General features: G+C 40.3%; 1 protein-coding gene across 2 annotated transcripts in view; it reads left to right on the forward strand.

Annotated features, from left to right (window-relative positions):
* Window positions 1-9,365, forward strand: part of LOC122837274 — a 25,952-nt gene extending 16,587 nt beyond the window's left edge. Inside the window, exons 1-2 of one of the 2 annotated variants that reach the window (XM_044127518.1) lie at window positions 4,937-5,079; window positions 7,333-9,365. In XM_044127518.1, the coding sequence (XP_043983453.1) occupies window positions 5,045-5,079; window positions 7,333-8,041 (744 nt within the window). In that variant the 5' untranslated portion in view covers window positions 4,937-5,044 and the 3' untranslated portion in view covers window positions 8,042-9,365. Of the gene's footprint in view, window positions 1-4,936; window positions 5,080-7,332 lie in introns of those variants that run through there. The other variant, XR_006371741.1, reaches the window with a different exon arrangement.
* The last annotated feature ends 11,151 nt before the right edge of the window (window positions 9,366-20,516 follow it).

The following is a 20,516-nucleotide window of genomic DNA, read 5'->3' on the forward strand; positions in this document are numbered from 1 at the left end:
TCATAATAAATCCCAGAATTTGTCCGTCATTAAGGGAGTCTTACTCAGTCTCTCCCTGTTCATCATTTCCCGGATGATCCGTCCCGCTGTGTCTTTGTTAATGTCAAGTTAATGTATTACCTCTCAATGACATCGAAGCCAGCGCCCAGAAAACTGCAAAACATCGAGACCAATATGAACAGCGAATAAACGTGGAAAAACAGTCAGTGTCCGTAGTTGGCAATAGTTATAATGGCAAGTTAGCACCGTTATAATTATTAATATTACGGTAAGTGTCGCAGCCATCTGAGCTGTGGAGCTGCGGAGGAGCTCTGTGCGCTGCGACATCAAACTCAGGGGCGTAACGCAGAATCTGGAGGCTGGGGGAAGGGGGGCTTTAAATCCTTCTTAGAGTTTTCCAGACAACAGTGGACCACACAAACTACTCACGTTTTTTATTTTTCTACAATCTCCTCTTCAGTTCAACCTTATCAGTGGAGACACATTGTTGATGTTACCATTATAAAATAACTTACAATTAACTTTTGGCAAAGCTCAATGTGATTTTCACAGGAGGCAGAGCGTTGTTGTTAGCAGCTGGTGAAAGTAACTAAAAAGTTACTTTTAATCTAACTAAGTTACTTTTTCAAGGAGTAATTAGTAGTCCGATTAAAGTTACTTTTTCAAAGTAACTATGCCATCACTGGTTTTGGCCAGAGGGGGGCTGAAGGTGGAGTTTTTACAAATCCACCCCCCTCCACCCCCCTCCACAGGGGGGTAGGGGTGGGGGGGGGGGGGCGCAGGAGGCATTGTGCTCCTTGAAGGGGGGCTCACCCTTTCATACTTTGAAAACCCCTGGCCTATATGATATAACAAAATGGCCGATGTTCACGATGTCTTTACTTTTTCAGAGAGAGAAAAAGTAAAGACATGGAAACCTTTGTTTACCCGCCTGTCCTGTCAACTGAAGGTCTACAGGAATCAGAACCAGAGCCAAGGTTTGATGAAACCTCTCCTGTGGAGACTTTCATTCCTCCAGATGACTTATCTGATGTTGTAGAGCTGGAGAACTGTCCCTCCAAAGCTGTGTGTGTGTGTGTGTGTGTGTGTGTGTGTGTGTGTGTGTGTGTGTGTACACATACAGGTGTTAAAACTGAAGCAAACATTTGAGGTGGACTTTGTTCTTCCAGGACAACTGTCAGATTTGGATTGGGAGGAATTTGAACCGGAGCTATGGTTTGATGAAAGGAGGAGTTTTATATCCTAGCACATCCGGGGGCACAGGAGTTTAGAGTTTAATGAATTCTCGACTCCCTTGTCTGCTATAGAGGAAGTTTCTGAGTATTCCTCTGAGGGAGAAACTTTGTCTGTCAATGAGATGCCAGCTTCCTCGGTGGAAACAGAGGAACAGGAAGACAAGAGAGATTCGTTGTCCTTGTTGACACACTGCGCGATTGCCCAGGCCATTAAAGCTTCAGCTTTCCTCTTCTCTCTTCGGGACGTTCGTAACATTCATGAACGGCTCTTAGAGGAAGTTTGGGCTGAAGTTCAGGGGAACAAACTGATGGTGACCCAGAAATAATCTCCATTCACAGCCAGAAGATCGTTGAGGTTATTTGTTAAAAACTTAGGGGATCCGGTCCAGTTGTGGGAAGTTTGCTTCTTTCAGACAACGTGGATCTGGACAGAACAGTTGTGGCATCAGTCTTAAAATATCTTAGAAGACCTGCAGAGAAACTGTCCATAGTTTCATGTTTTTTCTAAGGCCAGGGTGAAGTCATCTCCAAACCCTTTGAGTAAACGGACACGTGTGTGAAGTCCAGCCCACCTGTGCAGAGTCCAGTCAGCCAAGAGGAGACCCTGTGCCTTTGACACAGAGTTACCAAATTCTGCAGGGAGTTGCTTGACATTCAGGTTGTTTGGATCTTTTTGTCACAAGTTGCTAAATTTACAAATTTTATCTGTTTTTAGGTCCCATTATGTCAATTTTACCTGTTGGTTATTTTGATAAGATTGTTAAAATAAATAAAACTATCTAAGATCCTGCTAAAAAAAAGTATATTCATTATTTTTGGTTAATCTTTTAAGAGTCCTTAACAACTTGCCTATATTGTCATTTACCATGTTGTTCATTTTCATAGTGTTTTCAGCATCTTTTGAAATGCTAATGCTAGTATTATTTTGTGAAGGGTGATTGTATTGTTGTTGCAATCTGATCTGCATGTGACGTACACTTACTGATTTATTTCTTCAGTACTTTACTTTCGAGGATGGCAAACGATTTTGTTTGTTGATCATAAGGTTAGGTTTCCATCTGACTCGAGTTTCTTTCTTCTTGTGGAACATTTTAATTGGGAATCTGTGGTTTTCTTCTTGCCACTCTTCCATTAAGGTCAGATTTATGGACTTTTTATCAAAGTTGAAATGTTTCAGAGCTACCACAAGCCTCTTCTCTGATTAACGCTGTTCTCTGGCCCTTTCTGTTTAAGTTAACAGTCTCAAAGTATTTTTTTTCTCATTTTTAATGAACAGAGCTTGGGATATTGTTCAATAACTTTATTCTCCTTTACATCTTCCACATTATTACAACAATAGGTAGCCTCTTTCCATTTATGTTGTGCTTTGTGTTGATCTGTAACACAAATTAGCAATAATATACAAAATAAAATCTCCCCCCCAAAAAACGAGGAAAACTTTCCGTCCACGTTTTGCGTTTACATGTTTACCAAAAACCGGATTGTAGAAAATAAACGCAAGGAAAAAAACAAGTCCTCATGCACCTGTTTGTGTCTCATCCTGGAGATCGGAGGAATGTGGCGAGAAGATCGCTGGGAAACACAAACAACCTATCATTGGTAAACCATCAGCCATAAACACCAGTGAAATTGAAAATATTCTACATTTCCTGACACACCTGACTGTTTACATTCTTTCCCCTTGGTTCCCCCCGCAGGATCCCCGGGGCAGTGGACCAAATCAAGCCATCACTCACTGATTTAGTAAGCAGAGCTCAATTTAATTCACCTCAGCAACGACACACATCAAAAGCTAAACGTCAGCTCTGCAAGCCTAGACAGAGAGCGGCTTTACTCCAACGCTTTTCCCAATATTAACACAACACCACTGTAATTACAGATAACGTAAACAGCTCACACTGTTAAGTTCTGTGTTCATGTGTAAATTACCGCAATAATCTCAGTAATTTATACAACGTAAAAAGTTTGGTGTAAAACTTTTGAGCTTATTGGCTTAAGCTAATTTTTACCACAGGTTACAACAGCTAATCCCACCAGTTAAAGTCTGTTTACCATTGATGGGTCAATATGCAGGAAAGTAAGATTGACACTGATTACTATCTGCTCGACAAAACCGTGTTCTTCTAAGCTTCACATTATTTGTTTGGGTTTTAAAAAAGGAAACTTTAAAACCCCAGGCTGTTAGAATGAGATTTGAGTTTTAAGACAGGTTTTAATTTGAGAACATAAATTAGGGAAGTGGAAGATTTCAAATGTTTCATGGGACAAACTGTAAGAAAAATAAAAATCATTTTGGATTCCAGGGGACCTGCTCGTCACTAGAAGACTGGGCCATTTTCAGGTTCTGACGTGTTTCAGTCTCAGTAACTCAAGGGAACAGGTGTATTCTCACCCTGGTGTGCCGCCCCATTCAGACTGCCGCTCTGGCTTAGAGACACACTGCTGGTCTCATCTCCTTCAGACAGGACGCTACTGGTGGCCTCTTTGGCTCTCAGGGGCCTTCGCTTTGGGTTTTCAACTGCAAAGGGGACGGGTGGGAAATGTGGGTATTAATGTCTTGATTATTTTTATATCTTTAATGTGCCTTTTATTATGTATTTTAATGTTTTTAAACTTTTTATGGATGAGAACAACAGATTACCTCATAATTTTTTCTGGATTATAATATGCCACGTAATTCAATTTGTTTTAACTTAACCCAACTCAACCTAACTCAGTCCAATTCAGCCCAGCTTCACTTAACGCAATCCAACATAACCCATACTCAACTCAACTTAACTCAGTCCAACTTAAGTGGCTCGCTATGGACTAGCCAGGTCTTGGTGACCCAGTTCTGGTTCTTGCTTAGCTGAGTGGTTGGTTCATGGCATCTCAAGCTTAAGAAGCAAACGTCCTCATGTGGAAACGGACTCAGGTGAGTCCAGTCAATCAGGGGGTGGACTATGGGGAATGTGAAGGATCATGTAATCCAGCTAATGGGCTAAAGCTTCAGGGTTACAACAACAACTCCTTGATGCATCCCTTCTGAAACACAACCAAGTCAAATGGCTGAATTCCTTCATTATGGCGTCATCCTGTTCTGCGGAGTCGTGGGAGTGAGTCATTCATGTAGTTCAGGTGTGTAGAAAGAGGAATGCATCAAAGAGCTACTGGATGAAGGCTCTACGTTACACAGTCAGACTTGTTGCTCTGTGATGTCGGATAACCTCACAGATGTGAGGTTAGGGAGGCCTGTTGACACATATAATGTGCCACAGTAAGCAGAGTGATTAGTCATTTCAGGGTGACATCCACGTCATGTTTAGCTACTGAACTGTGATCGCATCGTTTGTTGTGGATACGACTGTTGTCCCCTGAGGAGAGAACAACCAAAATAAGACGAGACAGCAATAAAACTGCCCTCATCATGTCTCTTGCTCTTTACTCCGCGTTATTTCCACTTGATGTTGTTCTGGGGAAAATGAATATCTAGCAGCAGTTCACACCTGACATTCCCTCCTTGGGGAACGTCGGCCTCCACTGGCAGCTCCTTCTTTTAAGAGTTGCCTGGAAAACCGACACAAGCCCGCACAGATGCCAGCTGAGAGGAGGGGAAGCCTTGGGCAGAAAATATTTTTTTGCACAATCATGAGTCACATGTAGACGGGTTTTGCTCCGCAGGCGCAAGCAGGCTGTTCCGCAGGCATGTGCAGGCTGTTCAGGTGGAGTCACATTAGCGGAGACAAAGCAGCGAAGGCTCCTCACGCACTTTTATTTCCCACACCGCCACACTGGAATTATGGTTATTGTGGAGAAGTTGTGAAACAAGAATGGTGAGCTTTGACCTTGACCTACCTCTACACGGGTGAGTTCTGATAAGCAGCCAAGAGGAAAATGAACTTGTTAAAAATAACGACCACAGGGGTGGAGAGGGGAGATGAACTTGTCTCTAGAGGCTGGGAAGATTGAAAGTTGGCGTGACCTCGGACAAGGAAGTGTGGGGAGATGTTGAGATTGTTGATTTAATCTAGCCAACGTAGAAAGGGAAAACCCCATGTTCTCACCTGTAGAACTGCTGAAACGTCCCAAGCTGTTTTATCTCCAACTTTTAAACGTTTCTTCCTCAGGTTTTCAGGGATAAAACCCTGGATGAGTTGTGTGTCTTTGTTGCCGTACATAACCTGATTTATACAAAACCTAACAGGCTTCGTTCAAAACTGATAAACCCAACGCTACCAACTAAACACTCATACATTCCTACGTTTTTTTTTTTCTTTTATTGGAAAATGATGACTTTAATCCTGTCGATATATGCTTAAAATACTATTAGCTAGACCATCAGAATGAGAGGTTTGGGTCGCTTCAGGTTTTAAAAGTACAAATTATTTTATAGCAGATAAATATACAGTTTAAAAATATAGCTGAGGCTGAAAACTTTTACTTTTAATTGCAATCCGGCTGCAATTATGCGTTCTTACAGTGATGTAGAGCACTTTAAACAAAAGTTTTCCCACCCCTTCAGCTTTTTCTAACCATTGGCCAGATTGCAGTCACAAACTTAAGAGTAATTTATGTGATAGGCCAACCCACAAAATGTCACATGGTGTAGGAAATCTATGATTGTCAAATCTTTTTAGAAAGAAAAATCTGAAAAGTGTGGCATGTTTCTGCTCTCTCCACAGCTCTCATTTTAGGCAAAAAAAGAAAAGAGAATAATAATCACAACTCTAAATCATACTGGATTTAGAGTTGCACTTTTATTTTACATTGTTGTGGCTCTTAACTACTCCAAACTGACCATTTTGGCCCACATGTGGTCAAGATCAAAACATGTTCATCTGTTAAAGTGGCCCAGTCAAAGCCCAGACCCAAATCCAACTCACAAGCTAACTTGGAAAATGTTGATCACAGACACATTTCTTCAAAATGTAACTGAGCTTTAACTGACATAAGCAGAAGATTAAAAAAAAACATAAACTGTGTTTTTTTTAAAGAATACTTTTAACTTTTACAGAGTTAAAAGTATTCTAAAGCACTTTTTAAAAAAAAATACAAGTAGTGACTCAGATGTAGAAGTACCCAAAAACTGCAAAAGTAAAAAGTAGCTTCCCAAGAAACTACTAAAGTTAGAAAATAATACTAGCAAAGTATTTAGTAAAAAGTCTGCTCTGCAACTGTGTAACCAATCAAAACACCAATCATTTAATATTTAAAAATTACATCATCAGACGGAGCAAAAATACAAAGTTATGTGGACATTTTGGTATTTTAAAGACCGCAGTGAAAATAATTCCAAATTATTAGAAACCAGTTTTCTCTATCAGTTTCTTTCTTTGTAAAACTTATGAAACTTTAACAAAAACCACAGGCGTGTGTCTGAATCAGTACATTTCTGGTTAGGTTCACCGAACACAGACATTAGTTTGGATTGGTGAATTCGGTTAACAGTTTAGTGAAGTAAGAGTCGCGATGCTTCACAGTAAAGTTACTCAAGCAGAAGTCAAAAGTCCAGTAAATGCAGCTGTAGGACGAGTTCTTCCGACAAACGCATACGACATTGATTAGACGTTGACATTTCAATCTCAAGAATTCGGCCACAAAACAATGCTGATTCATTGACATCTTTACAACATTGGTTAATTGGCTAGAATTGGGTGATTGACGATTGGATGGTTGATCGACCAGCAATCGTTGACCTTGAGGTCAACCTTTTCCTGTGGGTTGTTACTACCCAACTCTGCTCAGGTGTCTGAAATCAAATACAGGTCACTTTTTTCCCCCAATCATAAAACAAATCTAAAGCTATAAAACATCACTTGAGATGGTCCATGGTATAAAATAATTTAAAAAACTCTTAAGTTTATTGTAAAAATTAAATACTTTTGCACTAGTAAAATAATATAGTTTTCTTATCCATACGGACAGAAGATATGTTTTATGATGGTAGGCTGCTAAGTATATGATGAGGGTAGGCAGATATAAGCTTTTGCTCCAGCCCATTTCTTTTTTGGTAAATTATGGGTTTGTTTATTGAGTGTTGACAGTTTACCAAAATAAACTGAACTGATGAGGTTAACCTCTCTCTCTCTGAACTAACATTGGTTTAAACTGTGTGCAGATCTCATGAAGCCTTAAAGTCTGTGTGGAAGCTGAGCTCGCAGTGCTGGCCCGGTTCGGTCACAGAGGGAGTCCTCTCCTCCTCCAGAGGCTGGCTGCGGCGCTTCCTCTTGCTCAAGCTGGTCACCGTGCTGCTCTTCCCCTACGGCTATGAGCTCCCCCTGCTGGTCGGCTGCGTGTTCAGCCTGCGGGCTCTGCAGCTGCTCCGCTCCCCTCACATCTCCACCAAGCCGTCCGCCGTCTTCCTGCTCCAGCTGGCCCGGACGGACGCGCTAGTGCTGCTGCGCTGGCTCATCCGGCTGGGTCTGTCCGTGGGACTGTGGGCCGAGGAGGAGGAGGAGGAAGAGGCGGGAACGAGCCGGGCTGTGAGCGCGCTCAGCGAGCAGCTGCTCGAAGCCCATCACCTGGCCTCGCTGCTGCTGCTGGGGCTGCTGGGACTGGAGGCCACGCTGCTGTCCCACTGGCCGCTGCAGACCCGGAGGTTCAGGACTTCCCAGTGGGCCCGGCTGTGCTGCAGTCTGACCTGGGGGCTCGTGCTGCTGGAGCTCGTGTGTTTGCTGCACGCGAGGCTCTTTGAGCAGCAGACGTACCTGTCGACGCTGCCCGTCGTCTCCCTGAGCCTGAGGAAGATGCTGTGGTTCGTGAATTCGTGGATGCATTACGCCGTTTACAGGTTCAGACCGCAGAGAAGGAAGAGCTCGTTTCATTAAGAGCTTTTAAAAACTCAAAAGCGTTTCCACTCTGCTAAAACACTAAACCTTACGAAGTACTTTGTGGTCGGTTTTTTATTTTTATTTTTTAGTACAAACACTTGAAATAAGACCAAGCTAACTTAAAATTAAAATGAAGTCAGGTTAGTTGGACCCCTGCAAACCTGCGTAAGGTCCCCCCTCCCATCTTCCTGTTGGAGGGCAAAAAACTACCAATGAGATCAATTTCCCCCGTGTTATAAGATGCTTGCACTAAAACTAGACCAGAAATGCTTGATTTCATGTTTTTGCAGAGCATTTTATTTATATACTATAATTATGTTGATTTATAGTCAAACAGTGTTTTCAGATGTTTTGAAGCCTATCCTCTTTTCTTGTTTAAAGTGTCTCTTAAATTCATTACTTAGTGTCAAATTTAAGACTAGTGAAAAATCTTTTAAGATTTTATTGGCCCAAATAAATGGACAGTAATGTCTCTTTAAAGGTTTCTTATGATGATGGTAGTTTCTTTATTTTAAAAAAAGAAAAAAAAAAAAAGCTTAAGTTATTGTAAAGGTCATATAAAGATATAACGAGCCATTTCCTGCTTACGTTTTAAATTTTCTGTTTGTCCAGGATCTGGGTTGCAGAATCCAGAATTTGCTGTGGTGAACCCAGTGCTTGCTTTGTGCTCTTACGCAAAAGATTATTACATTATTTTTTTGCCAAATTGCAGATTTTTAGCCCTCTAGCAAACTATTTTCCCAGAACTCTCCTTAGGATTTAAAAAAATTTATAACCAGTTACTTGAATTTCCCCACTGGGGGAAAATTAAGAGTATTTCTATTCTATTCTTACCTACTTGACTCAGAATGCATGACTTAATGAATGTAAAAGCATTAATAATTTATTCCTCATATTGTGTTTGGGAAATTCACCCTAAATCTTTAACTATTTTCAACAAATGTGTCTTTCTTCCAATCGAAGGTCTTGATGAAATATTACATCTTGTCCATTTGGAAGGTTATCTCACTTTACGATGGGATAAACGGTAAAGATGCTCATGTATCTTGATCTGTTTAGTGATGCAGAAATGATGCTGTCACAATGTGTAATTGAAGAAATGTGTTTTTTAACAATGCTGAGTGAATAAAAAGACCTGGTGAGATGAATTATGCAAGTAACAGCAGGTTCTATAATAAAACCGTCAAAAAACCACCTAGAAAAACTGTCAAAAAGATCATTTTTACTCTGTGAAAGTTACAGATGTGAAGTAATTAACTCTTCTAAAATGATGTAAAATCACAGCTGAATTACTTTAATAATCTGTTAAGATTATAAAAATCTAATGTTAATTTTGCAGAGCAAGATATTTTTTAAAAGTACAACATAAAGCGACTAAAATCAACTGACAAAAACTAGTTTTTCCAGTATTCTCTAATGATTACTAAAATATTTTTCTTTCCTGTTTTTTAAATCACCATTTGTAGTTTTTTTTATTTTTTTTTTATTTTGATTAAACACTCACATTTTGTTACTGTAAAACCAACACAAGCATGTTATTTAACAGTTCACTAAGGTTTCTGCGAACGAAATGAAACAAACCGTTACGTTTTCCACTTTACGATACGTTTCTATAGTGATTTCACATCATTGTCGGTGTTTTATTTTTTGCAGTGTACGAGTTATGCATTATTACTGTGGAGAAGTGTTTGTATGTGATGAGAAAAAGACCAGATGACTCGTTTTTGAGGTCAATTAGAAACGGACTGAATATTTTCTTGCGGCTTCGCCTTCGTACCGCTGGAACTGAAACCGCCCTTACAAAAAAAAAATTCCCATGTGCATCACATGTTGAATTAAACCACGGATCACTTTTTTCCACAAAGTGTTCCAAAATCACACGTAAACATGTGAGAATTTGTGTGAACCACACGTGCGTTTTTCATGTGGTACATGATTTTCAGATGTGATTTTTTTACATGTAAAATTAATTAGGTTTTTATTACATATTCATTATAATCACCTAATCTTTACATGGAAAAAAATCTGATCACATGTGAGAAATATGTGACCGCACGTTGAATAAACCATGGATCACATGAACAAAATACTTTATCACATGTGACTTTCATGGAGTTTTAAATTTTTTATTTTTATAAGGGTGTAAATTGTGGCGAGCGTTTTGCGTTATGATGACTGTGTAGCAAATGAAGCATGTTTACATTTAGGGACACAGACGCCAGGAGTGAAGAGTAATGAAAAGAGTTTTGAATATTACTGAACACGTGTTGCTCATGGACGTCAACATGACGAATGAACTTTGTTTTCTCATAATTTCCAACGTGATTCAAAGCATCAAGGAAAAATACCGTCTGTCTGCCTCTTCATGATAATGATCCAGTCTTTCCACTATTAATAGATTGAAGCAGGGATTCTCTGATCCCAGCTATCGCCTCAGGACGACACAGATTGAAGCTTTTTTTTTAAAATGATTAGTAGATTAGTATTGCTCTCCCTGACTTAACTTAGCTGGTCTTGGTGTAATATGTTATTTTGCAAGCTGCACCTCAAATACAACAACATTCTTTGCAGCCATTTTTAACAATCATGACCTATTTCATTTGCTTACCTTCCAAAACTAAACTTCAAAACAAACACACAATAAAATAAAAGTGTTTATAAGTTTAAACTGTGACAAAAGTCGTGAAACAGAGACAGAATTGGCTGCCGCAGCTCCTTGTGTTGGACCCATTTTGCCAGCATTTCTCATCAGAAAGCAGCTGAAACACCAGGCGATAAACTTTGTGACACAACTGGACGCGGTGCAGATTAAATATAGTGTTATTAGACGGTTTAACAGAAGCATCGCACTGGGGGATCGGAACATGCCTACGGGTCGAGTGGCTTGTACTTCCTCGTCAATATGACTCTCCCAAGTTTTCCATCCGAGATTTCTAGAGTTTAAAATTAGAAGGCCTTGGGTGAAGACCTGCAGCTTGACGTTTTTAATCGCAGGCTGTGGCCTCACTTAGTCACCAGGCTGGTTTTGTGAGATCGCAGCAGCGTTTCCACCTGTTATATGGACAAGGAAACAATATGAGCGACTACAAAATAAACACGCCTTTGCTGCAGGGCAACTTTCCAGGCACTCCAGCAATTTTACGCTAACATTCACGCACCGACCGTTTTTTTAAAATGTTGTTTTAACCTCACATTCACGCTCATCTACTTCCTCCTTGCCGTCCCTCGTGAACTTTCCGTCTGTTTCCATGTCCTTAGACACCATCCAGAGTTCTCCGCCTCCCTACCCCATCCTGGCGCTGCCTACTCATACCAGCGAGGTTCAGTTTTACATTTCTCTATTGATATATTTTTTAAAGAAAAACAAGATGTGATACAAAGAGTTTAAGTGATGCATTTTCTTTAAGTAAGTGACCTCAGCTTAATGAATTTATTGTTTTTCAGCACACACACAGAGACTCTTTGGCGTGTTTGGGTCAAACGGGTCAAACCGATAACGCGCCACGCTGTAAGCGCACAGACGACACAGACGCACGCTGACGTCTCCGATATCAGCTGCTTCCATCATGGCTGCTGATGGCGAGACAAATCACAAAAAGAACCTGATGTCCAGTACAGACCAAAAGTCTGGACACCCCTTCTAATTGAACTCAATTAGAAGGGGTGTCCAGACTTTTGGTCTGTACTATAGGTATTTGCACCACTTTATTTTACATTCTGTTACACAACAACCAAAACGTGAAATAGTGCACATTTGTTGAGTGGACTCTTAACAAGTTACAAACGTGCTAATAAAACAAATGTTAATAAAAATATTAACAAATATTTTTATGAATAAAAAAATAATTATTTATTTATATAAATATTTATAAATAAAGAAAAAAAATATTTTTAATATAAATAAAATATTAATTTGTTTTATAAATTTATAAAGAATATTTTTTATAAATCAATTTAGAAAAAATTTATTTATTTTTCACTTTACAAATAAAAATAAATCAATGCGCACCACTTTTCAGATCTTTGTTTGTATTTTCCTTCGTGAAGGAAATTACACTACTACTTTGTGTTGGTCTGGCATATAAAAAGATGTAAGAAGGTAAATCTCACAGAACACCTCCAGGTGCCTGTATATACGAGCAGAGGGACTTACTGTAGTCTTACGGTTCAAGCAGTTTCACTTTGTTGTCAACCGCTCTTTCCTGCTACCTGTGTGATGTCCAGCAGGTGGCAGCAGAGAACAGCTGAGCCACTTTTTAAGTCATGACCAACAGATCCAGCAGCAAAAAGGTAAAAAGTTTGACTTAAGTTCTAGTTAAGGTTTGGGTTAGAAATATACTGTTTAAGGGTAAGCGGGCTACAGAAATTAATTTTAAAAATGAATGGGAGTCAATGTAAAGTCTTTGTAAAAATATAAAGTCGTGTTTGTGTGTAGAACTAATCAATTATGCCTGAAGATTCTTCTTCCCATGATGCTCTCTGTTTGGCAGTTAGCAGCTCTACGCAGCTTGTGTTTGAGATTCCACAGTCGCTCACATGTGAACGACTGACAGATTTTGTTTGTTTGTTTGTTTGTTTGTTTTTACGAATGCTAGCTAATGTATCTATTCCGTATTTACAATCAAAAACCATGGAATAAACAGTCGTACTGCAGATCATTGAAAAGTTTTCAAATGATCTTATAAACAAGATTATTGCTTGACATATTATTATTATTATTATTATTATTATTATTATTATTATTGGGGTTTTTGTTATTGATGCTATTTTTTTTGTGAAATTTGAAGTGTAATGATTGTTCTTCCATTGTAGTTCAAATGAATGAGATGCTACATTGATGGGTCGACTATTAAATATGGTTTTAATTGTTATATGTCTGTATTACTCAACAATAAATGAAAGTTTGTGTATAAGTGGATAAGGGTTGGGGATGCTGATGAGTTTATACTTTTACCACATGTGGCTGATGTTTGCAGATGCAGTTCCCTCCAGTTCAACAAAACCACAATGAGATCACACAGATAACGTGAGAATGTCGCATCATGAGTAAGAACTGCCTTTTCTTAGCACGCTATGTGTGTGAACTGCAACCTTTGAAAAAGTCTAAACAGGTTTGTGCTGGGAAAAAAAAGCACTTCTGAGGAACTAGAAGAAAAGAAAATTTCCGTTACTCAGCTTAACAACCGGCTGCGAGGCGACGTTTCCGTGTTTAAAAAGTGGCTGCAGAACAGGCAGTAGTTCTGTTGTATCCTCTTGGGTTCAGGACAAACCACTCCACCAAATCTGGGCCAAGAACGACTGTTCAGGTTCTTTGTGTTGGTCATCCAGGAACATGTTGAAGTCAATGAAATCATGTCAGGACTCTTCAAATGTGTCAGTAGTCAGCTAGGTCCAAGATAAGTCAAGACAGGCAGATTTAGGTTTACAGTCAATCAATCAATCAATCAGGTTTATTTGTGTTCCACATTTTGGCAACAATGTAGTTCATATAGTCAACTGTAAAACCAGTAACAGGTATAACAAAATAACCGAGTTCATCACTTAAGATAATTAGTCAAAATAGTAGAAACATGCCAAAAAGGTAATTGGTAAATTACTATTTTTCCCAAACAGATACTACCCTGTACACTGTATTTTGTACTGTATTTTGGAAAATGTCATTTGTTTTCCAAACAATATTCAGGGATAAATTATTTTTTTTAAACCTATCCTTTCCATGTAAGCGAACACATTTTAGCTTAACTCTAAATATGTGTGTAATTGTGCAGCGAGGGCTCCTCCCTGGGCCTGTTTATTGTCTTTCTCTCTCTGTAGGGAGACATTTGTCAGTAAATGTAAATGAAACCCTCAGCTATTTTAGGTTGCATTCCATGAAAAGGTAGAGTACGTAATTCTGAAGAAAGACTTTATATTTAAACTTTGCAGTCAAACCGACTGCCTCCACCTGTTCAGGATCCACCAGGATCACAGACCCGCGTTGCTGCGACAACAATGCCAGCTATCGGGCTATTTGGCTAAAAGAAAGGCCTTTCAGCCTTATATGGCGTAGGTGGAGACGGATGGCTTTTTCTCACGAATAAAGCAAAGAAGCACATTAAAACGTAGAACTTCGTCCAAACATAAAGACACGACAAGGGAAACCGGCTGGAGTGAGCTGTTCAGATTGTTTCTAGACATTTTTGTTTTGTGAACAAAGAGAGGAATGTGGGGAGTAATCACTGCTACCCAGAGGGGCGATCAAACTGAACAGTCAGCAGGAAATACAGAACTACACAACAGACTTCCACATAGGCGATGTGTTACTTCATGTTTTTAAACGCCCAACAGGTGACAGGACTGGAGTCTTGATTCCCATTTAGGATCCCTTAAAAGCAGAGAAAAAAAATCTTCTGATTTCTTCAAAGACTGCAAATCTTTTGCTGAATTTTGAAGATTTCAAATTCAATGGACAAAGGAAATTCATAAAAAGCAGACGGCGCTCGTGCAGCTCCGTCTGCACAAGCTGGGGTCAATCTGGTCAGTCCGTCTGTCTCGCCTCTCCGTCTGGAGGAACAAGCTCTGACCCACAGCTGCTCAAGCAGAAAACACTCCGGTGTAAAGGCTCCAATCGACCTCAGTCTGCGGCTTTAATGATTCGGACGCCGTTGAAGGTTACCGCTGCTTATTCATTTGACAAAATCTGATCGTCACAGCTGAACTGCGGGGCTACAGCTGGCTCCAGACCATAACACTACCCAGGAGACAACTCTGTCCTCATGTTAATATCTGTCCATAAAGCCCCACAAAGCTCAGGACTCCTGTGCCGGTACGGCCTCGCTGCCTTTGTACGGCTCTGTTGTCAGGGCAGAAGTATGTATGGCACAACAGTGCTGCCCCCAAAACCCTCTTGGAGCCAGTAAATGAGAGGATGGGCTGAGGCGAAGGGAGGGCAGCAAAGGAAATACACTCATCATCGCATTAAAGGAGAGATGGACAGAGGAGAAGAGGAGAGGATGGAGGGAAGAAGGGAGGGCGGGCAGCAGAGGAGTGGGGCTGCAGTAACAGGGTTTTTTTGTTTTAGTTGTTGTGACCCACAAAGGCTTGGCCTGGTTAGCACTGCTTAGTTACCGTTACATTAGCAGCCAGGGGGCCAGCGTGAGGACTGAAGGGTGTTAATGTTTTCAATCTAACCTGGTGTTAGTTATGATGGGGCTACAAAACACCTGTGACTTTTGACCCTTTGCAACTAAGTCTCTTAATCATGCGAGGCGCCTTGTCGGACATCGGAAGTGAGGGACGGATCTGTTGAACAGAGCAACTGTGATTGTTTTTCCAATTTATTCCTGCCAACTTGGAACCATAGTAGCCATGGCTTCTCCTTGTTCTGAGTCCAGCTAATTTGTCTGTGGAAGTAGCAAACCCCCAAATGGGTTTGCTACTTCCACAGACAAATTAGATGGCTCATAGATGGCGGTGTTTACAAAAGTTGGAAATAGGTAGCGCAGATACTGACACATAAAGGCGTTTCTTGAAGACCTACAAAGCACCCCTGAAGTACACAAATGTTAATATTATTACCTTCAAAAGATTGTTTGCTGCAAATTCACAAAAACACCAAGAACTGCTAGTGCTTACCAGGGCCGGATTTAGGAGGATGGGGGCCCCTGGGCTGGAGTCAGGATGGGGGCCCCTGGGCTAGAGTATATATATATATATATATATTTGTATGTGTTTGTTTTGTTTTAGAGGATGAACAGAAAATGACCGAACAGTAAGTTTTGACAACTTACAACTTTAATAAGCCAGTTGTCACAAACTACAAACAACTCTGAACTCTTTTCTAGAAAGACTAAACCACATGTTGGGGTTGAAACTAGAATATGATGCTTGCATCACAAAATAAAATCACTGAATAGTTATTGTTGCCTGGACTTCAACACAAACTATAAAACAGATTGAGTGCAAGAAACACAATGCTCAAATATACTTTTACAAAGCAAAGCGAGTAAAACAATATTTATACAAATATCCCCAGCATTTACAAGTTCATATAAGTACAAGTGGAATATATCAAAACTCAAACTTTTTCTTTGGTTTTAAAGTTCTTGGTAAATAGTGGAGGAAATAAATGTCAAAAAAGTGCTTCTCTGCCAGTCAGACAGAACATGGATATAAACAATATCTTCTGGAAAAAAGAGATCAGGCATACTGTAGTTTTCAGTAAATATCCTGACCCAGGTAAGTCCAAAGTGCTGCCCTCTGAAGGATTTTTTAAAGTTTAGGCATTTGCGTTCAGTTGCGTGCTTCCAGTCACTGAAACCAGTTTCAAAGTTTGACTGAGTATTAGCATTGCTGAAAATGCGGCATGCAAAACAAAATGCAGCTCCGGTGGATGGAGAGTAGAGCAGCCACGGTCTTTCGACGTACTCACCATTTAACATCTTGCGTTTAAAGTGAAATTTGGAGAAGTGACGCTTTTGATGCTTGTACACCCGTTCTGATGCTTGAAAGCCAACATTCATATTTTGACAGCTCTCCGGTCCTCGCTCAGCCCAGTAAGCTCGCACGGACTCGTCAATTTCCCCCCAATGCGCCGGATCGGTACTGTACGGATCCACAGTCGTCTTTCCATCTGCGGAAGAAGATCCCGCTTCCACCAACTCTGACTCCACAGACGCCAGTCCAGCCACCGACTCAGTCACGGTTATAGGTTCTGGCGGGATCTTAGTGCCGGTGTTAGCATAGCTAAGGGTTTGAGGAGCGGGGGATAATAATGTTTCTGCTCCATCTCCGCTAACAGGTTTAAAAAAGCCTGTCAGTTTAGGCATTTTGTTTGTCGCCTCTTTGGTGCGATGCTCTTTTTCTTTTCTCTTCCTTCTTTTCTGCGCTCCGCTGTCATATTTCCTGTTGTCCGCCATTGCAAAATAATATTCCCTTGACGCTCCTCCTCCCCAATGCGTAAGATGCGTCAAAAGTGGACCAATAACAAGCAAGCATTCAAGATGGACGTTTGCCAGAACAAATTGGAACATTTTTCATCGGTGCTGTCAAAATCATGGTAGTCATTGATTAAATTCTGACACTATCCATTCACAAAAATATAAAACATCCTTCGGGGCCCCCGAAATGCCGGGGCCCCGGGCTGCAGCCCCGGTAAGCCCCTGCTAAAATCCGGCCCAGGTGCTTACGATTGACGGCTGCCTTCTGTTGTCGTCTTGCTTCTTTGACAAAAGGTTTACGCTAAAATTCGGTTTGCGTTCTTGTCTGTTTGTGCAGCACTTTGTGACCATTTCTGGAGTGAAATCAAGTAAGTGAAAATGATGTTAGACTACCAACAGTCTGTATTTTAGCAAACTTTACAGGAGTTCTTTTGACATTTGTCTTTCGGAGTGCGTCGCTTTTTGACGAACGTGACGTCACGTACAAAAGATCAATAGAAGAGGCAGAGGTGACCTCTTCCCGTCATAAGGACATGAAATCATAGCGGGAAGAAAGTTTAGTGTTGTGTGGCAGAGAAGATGCTCAGAAAACATCTCAGTGAAACTTGATCGTCTTTGAGGACTGATATTGATTTGCTTTATGTGATTATTTTCAAAATGACTACAAACATGTGGCTCAAATGGAGAAAAAAAACAACCTAATGACACCATTAGGGGTTGTGGGAAATACTTGTAGGAAGTGAAATGTTTTTTTAAAAGGAATCTAATGGAGATATCTTAAGTAGCTTAGCACTTCACTTCACTTTAGACAGTAAATGACATGTTTGGGTTAGAAGAGTTAGATGGTACTTTACTGAACTCTAGTGTGGGAATTTATATTAGGTCCAACAGGAAAGATTTGGAAATATACATTAAAATTTGAAATCCTTAGAAACATTTGGTTCTTTGCTAAAAACTTTAAAGTCAAACAACTCAATCAGACATTTTGGCTAAGCCTGCTAAAGGCACACCTAGGCATCTATACAAATAACCGTAAAGGTTGGAGGTCATACGAGCATGCTTAAATTTTATTAATGCAACATGTCCACTATATAAAACGTTTAAGTCTCCAGGACAACTAATCTAGATTTAAACTGAATCAAGAAGCCTAACAATTAATATGATGAGTAATAAATTCTGAACCTTTTCTTTAAAGTTTCCATTTTTAGCACCCAGTGAGAAAGAGAAATATTTGACACACATTTATAGTCTAAGCAAGACAAAAGCACACAAACAGTTTTTATACTTTTGTTTCTCATAATCAGAAACTGAATCCTCTTGTAGAAGGCAAAATGTGATACTCTTCATCCCTGACATGTTTGAAGTCCAGAGCTTTTTTTTATTATCACTACCGAGTCCGAGGACAGAGGCTGTCAAATAAGAAATGTTTCACACCAGCTTTGCAGGCTTTGCAGTCAAGCAGATGGGCCCCTGATCCAAACTGACCACTCCATATTGGAAAATGCTTTAAACGGCTGTATAGACTAAACAAAGCCAGAATTTCTCTGCTCACTCCTAAAAAAACCAAAGTTTTCCTTAAGAAGTACTTCCTGCACCGTAGCCCATTAAAGACAAGAGCTGTCTGTCGGTCCAAGACTGAGTGCTGCATGCACATACGGCCAGGAATGTAAAGAATGAACTTTGTTTCATGGTTTACTTATAAATAGGGTTGTCTTCAGTTTCTCCAAAAGCAATCCCCTCAGTGAGGAGATAGGAACCATTGGTCTGGAAACATGACTTGGTGAGCTAAGTGGTAAGGATATGTTCCTCTGACTTATAATGTGCCTTCCTTCACATATTGTTCTGTTAATAAATGTTCACATGTGACCAGCCTGAGGTTAACATTTATTAAAAATAGGCAATTTTAAGGGGAAATACTACAGCATGTTAGTTTTACAGCATGTTATGATGTTATTCCCTCATCAAAAACATACCTGGGGGTTGCCTTGACTCTTTCATGTATGTTTGAGAAGTCCTTTAATCTCCATGGCAACCATTCAGCTGTGCAAAACGCCTGGTTGGATGTAGCCCCGCCTTTGAGGAGCAGCTACTCCTCAGAACTTCAATTTCCAAGTTTCCACCTCACAAAGCGACCCTCCCTCACTCAGCTCCTTCAGATTAGTCAGCAGCAATTAGCAAACACCTAAGATGAGCTCGTCATGCAAGCTACTTCTCAATGCAACACTGATAAAAACGTTGTTAAAGGGTTAATAGAGGAGCCATGTTGTGATGACTTCCTGTAGGCAGAGTTTCAGGAGGAGCAGAAGCTTCTTAAAGGGACAGAGGTCAAATTTCAAAGTGGTAAATTACACAGTAAAATGTCTTTTAAGTAATATTTGATAAGTACAGCACTTTTACAACAGCTAAAGTTAACACAGTTACTTGATTATGCTTAAAAAATATGACCTAGAAAGCACATGATACTGCCCTTTTAAGAACTTTGTCTCTTTCCTAAAATATTTTTTAAAAGGCTGACATTTAGGGAACAATGCAGTCTGTAAATGCTTTGTTTTGATTGATTCTTTAAGGACACAGAAGGGAAGAATAAATAAAAAAGAATAATTACCTCCATTGGGTAGCCATAGCACAGCAGCCTCCATATGTGCCCATATCCCCATTTACAAAAATGTATAACTTGAAAGCAACATAAGAACTTGTAAGAATGAGAAAATGCAACCTTGATTAAAGAAACATAGCCCAACATGATGCGATGGAACACAGTTCCACACCATTCATCCCATTAAACTTTAATTATTCAAAACACCATGCAGTGATGTTTTACATTTATTCCTTACATTTAGACCCCACACAGCTCCTACCTTTCAGTGCACTAACATACCCTTCAGAAGAGGAAGCAGTGTAACAATAGTTTTAGGTGTTGTGCACATCAGGCATGGCAAAACCTAAAACTATGGAGGAATTATATTATGAAACGCCATAAGGGAAATCTGTTTTCATCACAGTGTGTGGCTCATGCATTCACACACACATGTTCCTCAACACCACTAATTAAGGAGGCTTTAAGGGCATGTGCTGGTGTGTGTTGGGCCGTGTGTGTCCTTACAGTAATGTGTGTCTGACTTCAGTAGTGAGCAGGATGTCCTGTCCTCCCTGCTGCTATTGTGGAGTGGTCAGCCTGCCAGACGGCCACAAAGACCACTTCCCCTCTGTCAAGAGCCTCTATCTGCACGTCGCTCACACACACACACACCCACAAGTTTGCGCAGCTATCTTTGTGGGGACTTTCCATTGACATCCATTCATTTCTACAGCCTAAACCTTAGCCTTATCCTAACCCTGACCAAAACTCATTTCACACCTTAGTTCTAAATCTGACCCGACTCAAAAACAGTGTTTCCCTTGTGAAGACCAGGCTTCGGTCCCCACAAGTTGCAGTGGGCCCCCACAATGTAGTATGTGTCAGGACAATGGTCCCCACGAGGTACTACAAACAAACACGCACACACACAGACACACACACACACGTGGTCATAGCCCAATGCCATCCAGAAAAC

The sequence above is a fragment of the Gambusia affinis genome, linkage group LG09 (genome assembly GCF_019740435.1).
Source record: "Gambusia affinis linkage group LG09, SWU_Gaff_1.0, whole genome shotgun sequence".
NCBI lineage: Eukaryota > Metazoa > Chordata > Actinopteri > Cyprinodontiformes > Poeciliidae > Gambusia > Gambusia affinis.